The sequence below is a fragment of the Labeo rohita genome, chromosome 6, assembly GCF_022985175.1.
Source record: "Labeo rohita strain BAU-BD-2019 chromosome 6, IGBB_LRoh.1.0, whole genome shotgun sequence".
NCBI lineage: Eukaryota > Metazoa > Chordata > Actinopteri > Cypriniformes > Cyprinidae > Labeo > Labeo rohita.
This window is the reverse complement of record NC_066874.1, coordinates 11,472,450-11,488,774: the sequence shown is the minus strand read 5'-3', so window position 1 is coordinate 11,488,774 and position 16,325 is coordinate 11,472,450. Positions and strand designations below refer to the sequence as shown.

Here is a 16,325-nt window from a genome sequence, read left to right as displayed (position 1 = left end):
GGTCAATAAAATCAGTTGAGTTATTGGGATATCTACTATATTTATTCTTCATAACTAGCTTTGAGTAATCCTGAAGACCTTCACTACTGATTCAGCTGTGTTTGAAAAGGGTTGGAATTAAACTCTGCACAAAGTTGCCAAAATGTGCAATGCTGTGGAGGGTCCAGGAAGAATCTGAAAACCCCTGTGCTTAAGGCTTAGGTTTTTAACTTAAGTTGCTATTGGCTCCAGGTTGTGTAATTGATACTCACCATGGATAGCCATTTAATATCTTCTTTAAAAAAGTGGAGGCACTTTGGGACACCTTTGGGTAGAGCTTAGTTGAGTCAAACTTTGCAGCATGGATTTTGGCCTCTGTCAGTTTTGGGTCTTTGTCTTGGAAAGGAAGTCTACCACTGAGCCTACAATATAAACAAAGTGACATTACATTAAAATCAAATTAATGAATAATGTTGTTTGAAAGGAAATTGTTTGCCTTTTGTAAAGAAGGTGAAATATTTAGGCATATATAGACAGGAACATTTATTTTTCTATTGCATGTTACTGCTTCTCTCAAAATTGCACCACAATAGTAAAGTTGGTTGCAGCTTCTGTTTAAAGCCAACTTTAATTCCTTATGGACTGGACTTACATAACATAGGCAAGAACTCCCAAACTCCAGATGTCAGCTGGGGGCCCTACTAGATCCCCTTTCAGCAATTCTGGAGCTTGAAGAAGGCAGGAAACAGGTCATGAGTGTCAAAGACATGAATAAATCATTATGCAGAGAACACTGCAGGATAAGAATTGCGTGTTGTGCATACCCATGTACTCCAGAGTCCCAAGTTCTCTGCTATACTGCTGAAGGGAAAGAGGGTTAAACTTTTGAGCACTGCCAAAATCTAGGATCTTAATCACATTGAGGTTGGTGACCATGATGTTGTCCGGCTTAATGTCCAGATGAAGAATCCGGCAGTTGTGGAGATATTCTAAACCCTGAATGATCTGGACAATAAATCCCACTACATCATCTTCAGAGTAACAGAATCTGGAAGGGAAAACATCTGTAAACACAAAACTTCATTTTCACAGCCCAATTAAAATATAGTAGATAATCTATAAAAACTGCACCATACTAGATCAATACACACCTGTCAATGAGGCTATGCAGAATCTCCTTGCCTGTGCAGTATTCAGTTATAAGCACAAGGTAGCGAGGTGTGATATAGGCTTCATGTAAGGCCATGATTTTTTCACAACGGAGAGACTTGAGGATCTCATACTCCTTAGTGACTGCTTGCTTGGTCTGCTGATCATAGGGAATAATCTTTGCTATAAACATCTTGCCTGTTGAGTTTTCTCGGCAATCCCTTATCACTCCAAAACGACCCCTGTCAAAAGACGAACGAGTTGTGTGAAAATGTTTGCCTAATTTATTTGATATAAAGGAATAATAAACAAAGGAATTCATTTTATTTTCTGACCTGGCTTTCTCATCCAAAAAGCTGTATGGTTTCTGAGGAACTCCTTGCCTCAAAGTGGTCTCAGTTTTGGTGCAGGATACCGCTCTTCCCGCAGGTGTCTCTGGTGTGGGTGAGCTTGCTCCTTCTCCTATTGGACTGATGCTGCTGACTAGGATCACAGGAGGACAGATAGGGGTAGGATCAACTGAGCATGTGACTGGAACATATGAGGGGACAGTGGAAATCGAACTGCCTATTGAGGGTGGAGCTGTGTATGATCTTGGAGATACAATTCGGGTTTGGGTAACAGGGGGAACCATGTTGATAGTGCTTGTTGGCTTCGGGTGAACAAGAGGAGGGATGGATGTCTTTGAGCAAGAGTGAGAAACAGGCATGTCAGATGAACTATTTGTGACACCACCAGACTGTGCAGGAATAGGACTAATGGACTGACTAACACTTGGCACTGCTAATGTAAAAGCAGATGTAGTCACAGCAGCAACAGGAATAGAACATGAGGGGTGTGTCTTCATTTCAGCATGCTGATGGAGTGGTGCCACTGCAGAACAGAGGTAGGAGTTATGTAGAAACAAATTAATTTCGCTAATCCAGAAAAGAAATATAATTTCACATATATTAAAAATTTGTAACAAAAGCTAATATTCAGTTTCAATGTGCAAAATATTCAGTGATCAGTTTTAATGGTGTACAATTGAACTGCATGCTTAGTACCTTCAACGTTAATTCTCACTCCCTCTGATACATTACTGTATGGACCTTGGCCAGCTTTATTTACACATGCCACGCGGAACTGGATGGTAGAACCAGTTGGAAGTTCAGAGGAATTGTAGAAACAATCAGTCACTCCTGTAGCTTCAGTCACCCACTTATCATCACCTACAGATAAAATGTGAAATTTTAAATCACTGCATATAATGAAAGGCAAGGAGAACATTTTTAAAGAGAGATAATACTATTTAACACAATAGTACATGATAAATCAGTATATGACATGTGTATTAGACTTTTCCTACCATTACATTTCCTCTCAAGTGTATATGTGCAAGGAACCTTGGAGTCTGATGGTTTCCACTGCACCAGAGCAGTGCTTTTATATATCTGTGGAATCTCCGGGGTTCCTGGCCTCTTTGGAACACCTTAAAAAGTGATATAAACAAACTATTGATCATAAATCACCCAAACATCCATTTGGCAATAATGTTACACTGAATAATAAGCAACCTTCCAGAACTTACAGGCTATGGACAGCATACAGGAAGTACTAGCAGAGGCCAGATTATTAGAGGCTACACATTCATATATTCCTGCATCCTTCTTAGAGGTCTTTGTAATCATTAAAAGTTGTCTTCCATCTGGGCAGGCCACTAAGCTCATTCTGTCATTAATCTCCAAAGGTTTCTTATCTATGAACAAAGGAGAAAAGTTAATTGCTGGAGCACTGCTGTTTTGATAATTATGAGAAAACAAATGAATGAAAAAAGACCTTTTATCCATAATATTTTTGGCTCAGGACTACCAGCAGGAAGACAACTAAGAGTCACTGGATTTCCCTCAAGAAGAACATGGTCCTTTAGTGTAATATGGAAAACTGGAGGAAAATCTGAAATAAAAGAATAAAAAATGCTAAATTGTTAATTGAAGTTGGTGATCAAAACTGTAGCAGTTGTTCAAAATTACACTTGACATATCAGAAGTAGAATTATTTTAATGAAGTTTTTGTTTTACCTTCCTTTGGAATTGCAGGTGCATTTGATTTTGATGGTGTCTTGTCTCTCTTGCCTCTGGACAAACCCCATCTGTCCCACCTAGACCTAATCTCAGTTTCAGGAGCTGTTAACAATGAATCACGTTAATGCAGTTTTACAATGAACGTCTTCATCATTTGCATAAGTTAGTTTCCAAGATTTAACTTGCAGTATGCTCGTTACAGTGTAGTGAATAGTTTGGGATTAATTAATTAAGAAAAAAAATGTATTGCAAAAAAACTCAATAATACATACTTTGAGAGGATTGTATAGACTGTGAACTAGGAGTGGAGATCAGTGTCTCTTTGGATGATGTAGAAGCAGTTTGTGAGGGAAACTGGTTCTCTGGATTATCCACACTCTTGTGAACGAGCCCATCAGATTGAGAGCGGCGATGACGAGAGAACAAAGGTGTTTTCTGTCCTTCATTTTTAACCTCCTTCTCTTCCTCGCTCTTGTCAGACTGACTTTGTTTTCTTAATGAAAATCCAGATACTTTTGACTCAAACTTTTTTCGCAGTGCCAGAACTGGCGAATCACTGATTTTCTTTATGTCTTGCTTCTCTTCTTTTAGAGCTTCTTCATCGCCATGGGGTTTAGTTTCCTTATCCCTAATGTCTTTTGACTTACTATGCACTCTATCAAATATTCCTGAAACATTAGATTCAAATTTACGTCGCACTGCAAGGACAGGTGATTCAGCAACCTTCTTACTCTTTCTTTCAAGATTTTCTTTCTCTGTATCCATAGTGTCATCAGAGCTTTCTATCTCAAATTCTTTTTTGTCTAGGGACCTGCTACGTCCCATTGCCCAGGTAACACGCCGTCTGTTAGCTGCAGAATCCGAGGTCTCCTCTTTCCCTTTTTTTGGTTGCAGCCTCCTTGCACGCATAGAGAATCTTCCAATAAGTCCAAGGCCAGGTTCTTTTTCCACCTCCCTGAGGTCTTGGACAGACTTGGATTTTTCCTTTAATCCTCCAGGTCCAAACTCCAATGGGGCACCTACAGGGCGAGGTCGATAAACCTCTTCATTTGATTTTCGTGGGAAAACAGGTGAGTTTTCTTCAGACCTGGTCCTTGTCAGTCGTTTCAGGCCATGTGTCAAGGATGATTCCCTCTTCTTAAACCTTGCCTCAAAAATTTCCTCTGAATCAATATCTTTAATATCAGTTCTAAGAGTTGGGTGATATGCAGAAGCAGCAGAAGCAAAAACAATTGGATGTCCAGTGGCAGGTTGAATATCCGGCTCTGAGATTTTCAAGATAGGGGTGGGTAACACTGTGACAGATGATGCCTTTTTGCCATTTACCTGCAATTTACTGGAATAATTTGAGGATATGTCATGTGGAAGTATATCAAGAGAAGATTCAGTACTTTTATTTATCTTTCCTGGCACACAGTCTTGAGAGAATGTGTGCTCTTCCATCTTCTCTACCTTCTTATCTGTGTCATCTAAAACAGATGCAGTCTGAGATGTATTCATAATTTGGACGGCACCAATAGCCTCTTCCTTGGATACCTGTTTATTTTCTAAGTCTGGAGTTGGTGGCTTAAAAGAAATTTCTCTTGGAAACACAGGCTTTGAACCATCCTTGGTTTGTTCTGAGATAGTAGATGTGGCCTCCGACAAGTTATGGTCCCCAGAAGAAATGGAGGGAATCTCTAGAGGGGCTCCAGATCTCCTATGCAGTGAAATTGACTCTGAGTTTCTGTCCCTTAAAGAAGACCTCTTCCTGAATGCAGTATTTGGACAAGTATCCTCAGGGCTGTCGGCGGAGAATGGCTGAGGAACTTCTGAAGCACTCAACCTGGCACGTCTAAAGTTACGATCCAAAGAAGAAGTTCGCCTCTCATCATCAACACCCAGTGTCTCAAGCAGGGGACCGCGGAGACCACTCATATTCTTATCAACAGTGCCTCCTCTTAGCAACCTCTGCCGCATAAGATCCAGTTTTAGAGCATAATCTTCCTTGCTCAGCCTCCCTGTATTTGGACTATTGCTCTTGTGTGGCAGCTCCATGGAAACTGCCTTTTTCATGTGCTTTTGGCCTTCCTCTGTAGTATTGTTCATATTACCATCTTCAGGTGTGATCTGCAGAAGAAGCGCACTATCAGCAGAACTCCCTCTTCGCATTAGCGCTCTTCTGGATTTGCCTGCTACCTGTTCAGCTTCTACACTGGAACCCCTTTGCAAGGATTCTTCCAAATTCACAGTCCTTTCTGCAGCCTCTAGGTGGTCTACATTTTTCTGTCCATTAGCTGTCTGAGATTCTATGATGTCCTCCAGTCGATTAATGCTTTTTTGGTAGGACTCATTGGATCCTCGCATGACATCAACATCATCCTCATGGATCTCAGTCAGTGACATCCGGGAACCAGAGAACATCATTGTGTGAGGCATAGGGATGAAAGGAAGTTCATCAATTTCTTCATCTGAATCAGAGGACGACGATGGAGGTGGTGAACCGTCTTTAAGGTTTCTGGGCACAGCAAGAGACACATGGCTTGAAGAGTCATCCAGCAACTCTGATATGGATCTCATCACCATTTTAGATTTGTATCTAATGAGTGAACACTGAAACAGACATAATGAACAATTAATAAACTAACATTTACTTTATAATTTTTTTTTTTAATATGTAGGTTTTTATTGCTTACCTGCCATTTCCGTCTGGCTAACACTTGCTTATGTAATATTGTGTTGATACTTTTTCCCTTTACCAGTGACTAAGAAAAAAACGTCAAATAGATTATTATGCTCTAAAAATACATTTTAGGTAACAACATCTCTGTGGTGTTTCCACTGTATGGCAGCAATGTATTTTTCAAACATACTGTGACCCAGAAAATCTTTATGTAGGAGTCTAAGTTACCAAACGTGATTAAAGCTTGAAGATTTTGAAGCTTGAAGATTTTCTTTGTTTTATTACATTAATCAGTACAACAGCCTGTTTGATATTCCATCATACCTTGAACCAAGGATGAAGAAGACATTCTGTGGCATCAGGTCTCCTGAAGTACAAATGATTGAACAAATTTAAGACCGCATAACTTCATGACAATTACAACAGACATTTACCTCAGAGACTGTGGTGCAACAAACACTTACAGTTTACTTGCTACAAGGAGTTTTATAATGAATCCTTTTGCCTCTCTGCAAAGGTTTTTGAACATGCTCTCCTCAAAGGCAACATTATAGTTCCTGATGTTCAGCAAAGTGTCACGATCATTTTCCCCAGCAAATGGAGAAACTCCTGTTAGGCTGTAAATTATGTGAATGAGAAAGACATACATAGTTTCACACTTAGCACTGAATGCAAAATTATATCAGTGATGAGCACAAATAGGTGACACTTTATTTTGTTAGTCCACTTTGGACATTTTAGTAACTATAAGTAACTTTACAATTACTGTTACTTTGTCAAATAACTGTTATTAGATGAATTGTAGACTGTCTGCTATACTGACATTAAGTAATTTTGCAAGTCTACTAACCCTAACCTAACAGTCTACTAATGAGTGTTAACTGACATGTAATTAAAAGCATATAGTTAGTACAATGTACAAAGCGGACTATTGAAATAAAGTAAACATACAAATACACATACCATAAGTAAGTTATGACACCCACTGGCCTGTGGAGAGAAAGATAGTTTTAGAAAATAGAGAATGAATGAAAGTTTTACCATCTGTTAAAAAGATAGGTGATGCAATGGTCTTTTACCAAATGTCTGTAGATTTAGAGATGGGTGACTGGTTTACAATCTCAGGAGCAATAAATTCTGGTGTGCCATATTTGCAGTACAATTCTTCATTTGGTTTGACTTTCAGAGCATTGCCAAAATCACATATACGAATGTGATCACTTTTTTGGTCTGCCATGAGGATGTTTTCAGGCTGAAAGACAAACACATACTGTATAATTACTTGCCTCTGAAATGTCAAGAATAGTAATTTGCAATGATTAGCAAAGCATTTAGTAAATGGTACACTTTTATCTGTTGACCTTTATATCAAGGTGAATTATGTCATTCTGGTGAAGATAGTTGATACCCTCAAGTAGCTGCCGTATGATAGACCGAACCTGCATAAAGAACATGAACATTAATTCTGTGGATTATATTAATCTGTCAGCAATTCACTAATTTTGTTTTAACATCATGCAGCAGCACATAACAGTTACTGAATACAAAACAACAAACCTCAGATTCTAAGATGGTTGTTCTTTTTGTTATTCTTTCCAAAAGCTCTTCCTGACACCTTTATAATCATTTAAAGATAATAACGCAAGCAAACACCTTTTTTTAAACAGATTTAGAAAGGATAATTATTCAGAGGAAAAGGATACAGTTCAGTAATAATGACAACTACACGCCTCTTTTCAAATGCATCATAGAAGTGGATGATCTTCTCATGGTCTAACTCTGACAGGAGGGTCATCTCTCTCAGGGCACAAGCCTTTTTCTGTGCCCGCAACGAGATGAATTTTGCTGCCAATATTTGCCCATTTTTCTGTGTCACTCGCTTGATATATGAAAAAGCCCCTCTGTGAGCAAGAACATTACAGACTGTCAGATCCAAATATACAGCATAATCTTAATGATAATGAAACTATAAACAGGAGTGGTATGGTGTCTGACCTGCCAATCTCTTTGTGTAGGTCATAGCAATCAGTCAGCCTACGCATCCTCCGTAGAATTGTGCCTTCATCTTCCATTTGCTCTTCCTCCTCCTCCACATTTTTGGCTGTGAAGTTGTAAGTACACCCACACACATTTACTTTGCAATTTAAATGGGGACATTTTATAGACATGTACAGTTGAAGTCAAAGGTTTACATATACCTTGTCGAATCTGCAAAATGTTTATTTTACCAAAAGGGATCATACAAAATGCATGTTGTTTTTTATTTAGTACTGACCTGAATAAGATATTTTACATAAAAGACATTTACATATAGTCCACAAATGAAAATAATAGTTGAATTTATAAAAATTACCCTGTTCAAAAGTTTACATACACTTGATTCTTCAGTCCTTCAGTCCTTCGTTCTTCAGTTCCCAGATTCTTTGGTTTTTCAGCGTTTTTTGTGTATTTGAATGCTTTCCAACAATGAATGTATGATTTTGAGATCCATCTTTTCACACCGAGAACAACTGAGGGACTCATATGCAACTATTACAGAAGGTTCAAACGCTCACTGATGCTTCTGAACAGAACGAGCTTTTGAACAGAATGAGGATGTGTACATTTTTCTTATTTTGCCTAAATATTTTTTCTTTTTTTGTTGTTTTTTTCATTTGTTTTTCAGAAGCTACAGAAGATACTCACATGTTTCCCAGAAGACAAAATAATTTAATTTGACCCTGATTTTCAAATTCAAAAGTTTTCATACCCCGGCTCTTGATGCATCGACTTTCCTTCTGAAGCATCAGTGAGTGTTTGAATCGTCTGTAATAGTTGAGTATGAGTCCCTCAGTTGTCCTCAGTGTGAAAAGATAGATCTCAAAATCATACAGTCATTGTTGGAAATGGTTCAAATACACAAAAACGCTGAAAAATCAGAGAATCTGTGGGACCTAAATGACTTTTCTGAAGAACAGTGGGCAGTTTAGCTGTTCAGAACAAACAAGGGACTCATGAACAACTATCACTAAACAAAACAAAACAAAACAAAAACACAGTTGTGGATCATTCAGGTAACAACACAGTATTAAGAATCAAGTGTATGTAAACTTTTGAAAAGATTAATTTTTATAAATTCAACTATATTTTCTTGTGGACTATATGTAAACATCTTTTATGTGAAATATCTTATTCAGGTCAGTACTAAATAAAAAATAACATACTTTTTATGATCCCTTTTATTTTGGTAAAATAGTTAACATTTTGCAGATTCTGCAAGGTGCATGTAAACTTTTGACTTCAACTGTATATATAAACAACATCACCCTGTTAAATGTAAACATATATAGCTAGTTTCTTCTGGTTGAATTATTCTCTAGATCTGCTTCCGGTCATATTCAAACTAATCTATTACTCACCAGTATGAACAATAAGCTCAGCCTTACAGGACACTGACCCAGCCAGGTTCTTAGCAGTGCAAGTGTAGACCCCTTCATCCTCAGGCTGAGCATTAAGAACCACAAGCGAGCACTCTCTGTCATCATACACAAAGGTAAAATGACTGCTCTCTGCCAGAAGGATATTATTCTGAAAGTCAAATAGTAAAAATGAGTGGAATCACTAAGGACAGAAAAAATTCTTCAGTGAAATATCAGGCATGATAATCAAAAGTCCAAACTGACCTTGTACCAGAGGATTCAGGGTCAGGTTTCCCATCTACAACCACAGCAAAACGTGAAGTTTCCCCCCCACACACATCCAAGTCCTCCATGATGGTCTCAAATGAAGGGGGCACTGAAATGTACAGGAAAAACCAACCGGAATCAATGTAGACAATTAATACTCAAAAAAAAAAATTAACTCTGTCATTGATTTTATTTAATTGGTACTTGTGTCATGTCATGAGTGTTAAGTCACATGACACACAACAACATATGAGTTTTGATGTTGTCATACTGGATTATGCATGAGTTCATTATATTACTCTAACCCTTTATGTCCCACGATCTAACTGTATGTGCATCATCTGGAAAGCAGTCCAGATGCGTGCAGACACCTTCTCAAAAGGAGCAGATTTTCATTTATTACATAAAAATTGCAACTTTTGCTGTGGCCAGCACTTTGACACATAGCATGGTTGCGCTCTAGGCGACTTACATTACTTTTACTGCTCATCTAGGTTTAAAAAGAAATAAGTGGCCAAAAAGGGCATTCACCTGCCATTGCCAGCTGCAGAGTACAGAGGTCACTGCCATACTGGTTGTTTGCCATGAAGATGAGCTGACCTACATCCGTGCTTTTTACTTTGGCAATGTGCAGGGCATGCTGGTCATCATCAGGCATGTTCATCTCTAATGCACCAGGTTTGTTGAGAAGCACCACTCCCCTTCTGGTAAACAATGGCTTACTTAATATTATACGCATATTAATATAATACACAATTTAAATTGCAGTTTGAATGTTTGGTTTGCATTTGACACTAACCTTTTCCATGTGCTTGTTGCTTGGACATGATTAAGGGTTATTGTGATGGTGACAGGCTGGTTCTCAACGACATACACAATATCAGGCTTGTCCAAAATGACTGGAGCTTTGTGTAAATACTGTCCTGTGATATGAAAAATAAATAAATGATTTCAACAAGTCTACATGCAATGTGAATCCATCAGGCAATGCCACACCCAGTATTTCACAAGTAAAAAGGTTTATCTGAGTTTGCTGTTGCCTGCTGAGTTGATTTATAGTGAAGTAAGGCTGCAGCTATGAATTGCAGAACAGCGGAAGATACATGTGCCATCAAGGACAGAATGAACATATATGTCATCAGAAAGTAACAAATATCTCCACATTTTTCTTCCGTGAATACAGACAGAATTCAAGCACACATCTTCTTAATACCTCTGTCAATGAGTTGGACCAGGTCAGTGGGCTGTGAGGGTTTGCTGGATGCTTTTCCAGTAGTACTAATGACTCTGAACGAATAACACACTCTTCTAGAAAGAGAGGTGACTGTATAAGAGGTGTCTTTGAGGCTGGAGGCAATGGTTGTCCACTGGGTGGAGCCTAGAGCTTGCTGTTGAACAATGTACATCAGTGAAGCAGGATCTGAAATATACAAAACAACATGGAAAATATGAGCATAATGAGCTGGTGATCTGAATTAAGTGTGTTAATTAAGGGGGATGTACCAAAGGTGCAGAGCCGTGGGTCCTCACACTAATGACACTAAACTAAAGAACTATCAGCTGTAAGTAAAGACAGGCAAATTTACCTATGGACAGATCCAGATTTTCTGGTATTTTCCAGCTCATTGAAACTGTTCTCCCAGTTACAGATTCAATAACTGGAGGACCGTCAGGTGGCTCAGGAAGGCTAACTGTCAAGAAACTACAGTGTGAATGAGGCAGACAGATGGGAAGTTGCAATACTAACAAATATGACAAAACATTTCCTTCTTACCTGCAACATATAAATGGGCATAGCAGACAGCCTTTCCCACCTTATTGGAGATGACACATTTATACACACCACTGTGGCCATGACACACAGAATTAATGACCAGACTGTGAACATCCCTGTCTAGAAAAGGTACATGGTAGGATATGACTGAAGACAGCATGTATTTGGGAGACAATAAATGTAGAACCTCACAATTATAAGTCAAGATAGTCTTATTAAAGTAAATATGGTCCATAAACATCCTTTAAAATGCCTCTTGACAATATTTTGTGAACTTACACTGTATCATCTTTCTGTCATCAGAGCTCTCTATCTTCATGCCGTTGTGGTACCAAATGATTTTGGGATATGGCAGGCCTGTCACCCTGCACTTCAATACCACTTCTTTCCCTTCTACCACTTCCAGATCACTGAGAGGTTTTATGAAGTCTGGCATTGTCCTGTGTTCCACCTCTGCCTCAGACACCTCAGGCTCCTCTGGGATTGATGGCATCTTCTCTAACCTTGACCTGAAGAGTGAAAAACAAACAAACAACTGAATTAGAAAAGGGGTAAAGAAAGGTAACAATATTTTTTTCTTAATTGGACGTTAAGAGGAGTTTGTCTGCTTACATGTGAGTAGATATGGCTGGTCGTGGTTCCTGTACATAGAGTTCAGCTGAGCTTTGTGCTTCTCCATGAACATTTCGAGCAATTACTTTGTACAATCCCTCACTCTCTTTGTTAACATGAGCGATGAACAGTGAGTGACGCCCATTCACTTTGAGAATGCGAATATTATCGGTCTCTGCCACAGGTTGTTCTAGGACACAATGTAGGTACAGTTGAGGTCATACACCTTGCAGAATCTCCAAAATGTTAATTATTTCACCAAAAAGAAGGAATCATACAAAATGCATGTTATTTTTTAATTAGTATTGACCTAAGTAAGATATTTCACATAAAAGATATTTACATATAACTTCACAAGAGAAAATAATAGTTGAATTTATAAAAATGGCCCCATTCAAAAGTTTACATACGCTTGATTCTTATTGTGTTGTTACCTGAATGATCCACAGCAGATTTTTAGTTTGTTTGTTTGTTTGTTTAGTGATAGTTGTTCCCTTAGATGAGTCCCTTGTTTGTCCTGAACAGTGAAACTGCCCGCTGTTCTTCAGAAAAATCCTTCAGGACCCACACATTTGTTTTTTTCAGCATTTTTACGTATTTGAACCCTGTCCAACAATGACTGTATAGTTTTGAGATCCATCTTTTCACACTGAGGACAACCGAGGGACTCATATGCAACTATTACAGAATGTTTAAACATTCACTGATGTTCCAGATGGAAAAACAATGCATTAAGAGCCAGGGGTGTAAACTTTTGAACACAATGAAGATGTCTACATTTTTCTTATTTTGCCCAAATATAATTTTTTTTTATTTAGTACTGCCCTTCAGAAGCTACAGAAGATACGTACGTGTTTCCCAGAAGACAAAATAAATTAAATTCAAATTTACAAAGTTTTCATCCCCCAGCTTTTAATGCGTTGTTTCCTTCTGAAGCATCAGTGAGCATTTAAACCTTCTGTAATAATTGCAGTAGCCCCTCAGTTGTCCTCAGTGTGAAAAGATACAGTCATTGTTGGAAAGAGTTCAAATACACAAAAATGCTGAAAAACCAAAGAATTTGTGGGACCTGAAAGACAGCGGGCAGTTTAACTGTTCAGAAGAAACAAGGGACTTGTGAACAATTATCACTAAAAAAAAAATAACAACACACAGCTGTGGATAATTTAGGTAACAACACAGTATTAAGATTCAAGCTTATGTAAACTTTTGAACAAGTCATTTTTATAAATTAAACTATTATTTTCTCTAGTGGATAATATGTAAATGTCTTTTATGTGAAATAACTTATTCAGGTAAGTACTAAATAAAAAATGACATGCATTTTGTATGATATCTCTCTTATTTTGGTAAAATAATTAACATTTTGCAGATTCTGCAAGGTGTATGTACACGTTTGACTTCAACTGTATGTTCAGTCAGTGTTGCCAAATGTCTTTTGTTCCATAAAAATTGTTAACACAAAGTTAAAGTTAACTTGATCAGTTTTTACCACAGTGAGTCCAGGTGACATCAGGAGGCGGAGATCCACTGACTTTACAATCAAATTGTGCAGACCGGCCCTCAGTAGCCTCCAGTGTCTCTATTTTCCGTGTAAAGAGTGGCTCCTTAGATGGAATCACCAGAAGATTAGCTGTGCAAATGAGCTCTTCTGTACCATACAAACAAGATGTAACAAAGAACAAGAATACTAATCAGAGACGTTGGAAAACAATGAAAATTTATGAAAAAGAAGATTAACATAACATTAAAAAAGGCAGCCTAATATTGATGCATAAATTATGTAAGACTCAGGTATGCTCACTTTGCACTGTTGTTATGACCTTTTGTTACCTTTTGTTGAACTGATTTTGCAAGTATAACTTCCACTGTCGTCTTCATGTGCAGATTTTAACAGAAGACGGCATCGGTGTCCATCAAACTGCATCTTACAATCAAATAGTGCTGGCTGTATCAACTTCCCATTGGCCAGCCAATCAACATCCACAGCCTGTGGCCCAGTTATGAAACATTCAAACAAGGCTATCTCTCCTGCATTGACCTTCACATCCTGCATTGGTCTGGTAATTGTCAGAGATGACTCAGCAGGAGCTGTTAGACAGAAAAGAACAGTTGCAAGTCATATGCACCATCCAAAGTTCATGCCTTAGTTCAAAATAGAATTACTTACAGAAATATCTACATGTATAGTATCTGTCTATATGTACAGTAATGCTGTTCATATATATATATATATATATATATATATATATATATATATATATACACACACACACAATGAGGTTCAGAAGTCTGAGACACTTATTTCATTATTTCAAACCTAGAAAAATATTAAAAGGGTAAAAAATGTAGGTCACTAATCACACATAAGAACATTTTGACACTGACTATGTTAGCTTCATATTAAACATTAACATATTAACATATTGTGAAAAATGTAAATAAAGAAAGGAGTGGGTGAAATGGTGACATTTAAGCTGCTTTCCATTCTAGAACTTTCAGTATTTTACAGTATGTTGGGTGGCTCTGTCTACATTGTTCTATTGTGCTACCTAGAACACAACTCTGAGAAGTCCTGTATTTTCAGCTTTCAAAATAAAAGCCTCTAAAATGCAAATAATTTGTGAAAACCTAATAATGACATAACATTTTTTGGACTCCATACCAGCTCAAATGTTTCATGTAAAGCAAAAAGGAGACATTGCTACAGAAGAAAAAAAAAGTGACCAAAAAATGTGTTGATTTTCCACAGTGTAACTAGACAATTAGAGTTATCTGATGGCCTATTTGTCATATAGTATAGTAATATATATATATATATATATATATATATATATATATATATATATATATATATATATAACATAAGATATATATATATATGGTATATAAGACCAATATTTTTTCACCTTGCAATTCAGAGCTTCCAAATACTAAGAAATCCTGAGATGCATAGTTTTTTGTTGCTAAAAAGGATTAGTTCACTTTGAGTGAAAATTGGTAACAATGAGTTAGTATATAACTCATGAAAAACTAAACCATTTATTAATAATTACCGCATTAGCAACAAATGTACATTCTATATGATTCATAGATTAAGTAATTAATAAATTGTTATTAGTTAAATGTGTCATAATGTATTAATTCCCTAATAACTTGTTAACTGTTCATTACCACAATGGGTTAAAAGCCACACATTTCAACTTCCAGCTGTCTGCTTTTATTAATCATCAGCTAATGATTTGCAAAGATATCATGTTATGACTTTACTTGTTGAGGCACAGAACTATCAACTAATTGTTAAGTAATATGTCATTGTGATTATGGATTTAGAATTAGTTAGTCATGTGCCTCAACAAGTAAAGTCATAACATAATGATATCTTTTCAAACTTTCAAAATTAGGTAATGATTAATTAAAGCAGACAACTGGAAGTTGAAATGCATGGCTTCAACTCACTGAGGCACATGACTAATTAACTAATTCTATATCCATAAACACAATGACATATTACTTAACAATTAGTTAATAGTTCTGTGCTTCAAAAAGTAAAGTCATAACATAACGATACATTTGCAAAAAGTATATAAATTGTCCATTTTTCTTTTAAGAAAATAACAGATCGTTTCGCTAGATAGGACCCTTCTTCTTCGGCTGGGATCATTTAGAGACCTTTAAAGCTGCATTTAAACTGCATTTTGGAAGTTCAAACTCACGGGCACCATAGAAGTCCATTATATGGAGAAATGTTTTTCTCAAAGAACATAATTTCTTTACGACTGAAGAAAGAAAGACATGAACAACTTGGATGACAAGGGGATGAGTAAATTATCTGTACATTTTTGTTCTGTAAGTGAACTAATCCTTTTAGTGCTGGCGATCTACATCATGTTCCCTTACTAACGCGACTCCTTCAAGCAGACATTATTTCAAATCATAAATTTGCTATCAACATCAGCACAATAAAATACATTGGGGTACTGAAAGTCACTAATTTGATTCCACCCACTCAGAGTTTCACAGTTTAAAACTGCACTTGGGTTTTATTTCCTAACATTAATGTTGTCATGGCAGTGTAATGCTTGGCAACAGAATAAAAAAACTGCAATGGATCTTGGCCAGTGAACAAAAGCAGATGGCTCTGAGTGAGATTTCTAACTGACCACAGCTGGGAAGATAATAGATTTACCTTGTGTTCCTGATCCAATCAAAGTTTTTCCACTTATGAAAGACAGCACCCCCAGCACAGAACAAACACTGGGGCTTAATGGAAAATTCCAGGAACATTCCTTTGTTGAAATGTGTCACAGAAGTGCTGCTAGGTTAAACTTGTCAATACAGTTCCCTAAAAAAATTTAATTGTTTCTTGTTTCGTCTGTTATGCTCACTGTCTTTTTTTCTTTGAAGAAAAATATCCTCAC

The 16,325-nt window shown here is 37.2% G+C and overlaps 1 protein-coding gene across 1 annotated transcript in view; it reads right to left on the bottom strand.

The window, feature by feature from the left end:
• Positions 1 to 16,325, bottom strand: part of spega (striated muscle enriched protein kinase a) — a 41,128-nt gene that overhangs the window by 1,239 nt on the left and 23,564 nt on the right. Inside the window, 32 exon segments of the mRNA XM_051112852.1 lie at positions 252 to 401; positions 632 to 707; positions 804 to 1,027; positions 1,131 to 1,370; positions 1,464 to 2,001; positions 2,175 to 2,339; positions 2,477 to 2,599; positions 2,699 to 2,866; positions 2,947 to 3,063; positions 3,189 to 3,293; positions 3,464 to 5,783; positions 5,867 to 5,935; positions 6,178 to 6,220; positions 6,318 to 6,470; positions 6,817 to 6,843; positions 6,933 to 7,105; positions 7,215 to 7,292; positions 7,411 to 7,468; positions 7,557 to 7,754; positions 7,849 to 7,954; positions 9,252 to 9,420; positions 9,516 to 9,532; positions 9,535 to 9,627; positions 10,050 to 10,222; positions 10,318 to 10,441; positions 10,732 to 10,938; positions 11,105 to 11,209; positions 11,293 to 11,412; positions 11,572 to 11,801; positions 11,905 to 12,094; positions 13,397 to 13,555; positions 13,738 to 13,995. Coding sequence (XP_050968809.1) covers positions 252 to 401; positions 632 to 707; positions 804 to 1,027; positions 1,131 to 1,370; positions 1,464 to 2,001; positions 2,175 to 2,339; positions 2,477 to 2,599; positions 2,699 to 2,866; positions 2,947 to 3,063; positions 3,189 to 3,293; positions 3,464 to 5,783; positions 5,867 to 5,935; positions 6,178 to 6,220; positions 6,318 to 6,470; positions 6,817 to 6,843; positions 6,933 to 7,105; positions 7,215 to 7,292; positions 7,411 to 7,468; positions 7,557 to 7,754; positions 7,849 to 7,954; positions 9,252 to 9,420; positions 9,516 to 9,532; positions 9,535 to 9,627; positions 10,050 to 10,222; positions 10,318 to 10,441; positions 10,732 to 10,938; positions 11,105 to 11,209; positions 11,293 to 11,412; positions 11,572 to 11,801; positions 11,905 to 12,094; positions 13,397 to 13,555; positions 13,738 to 13,995 — 6,976 coding nt within the window.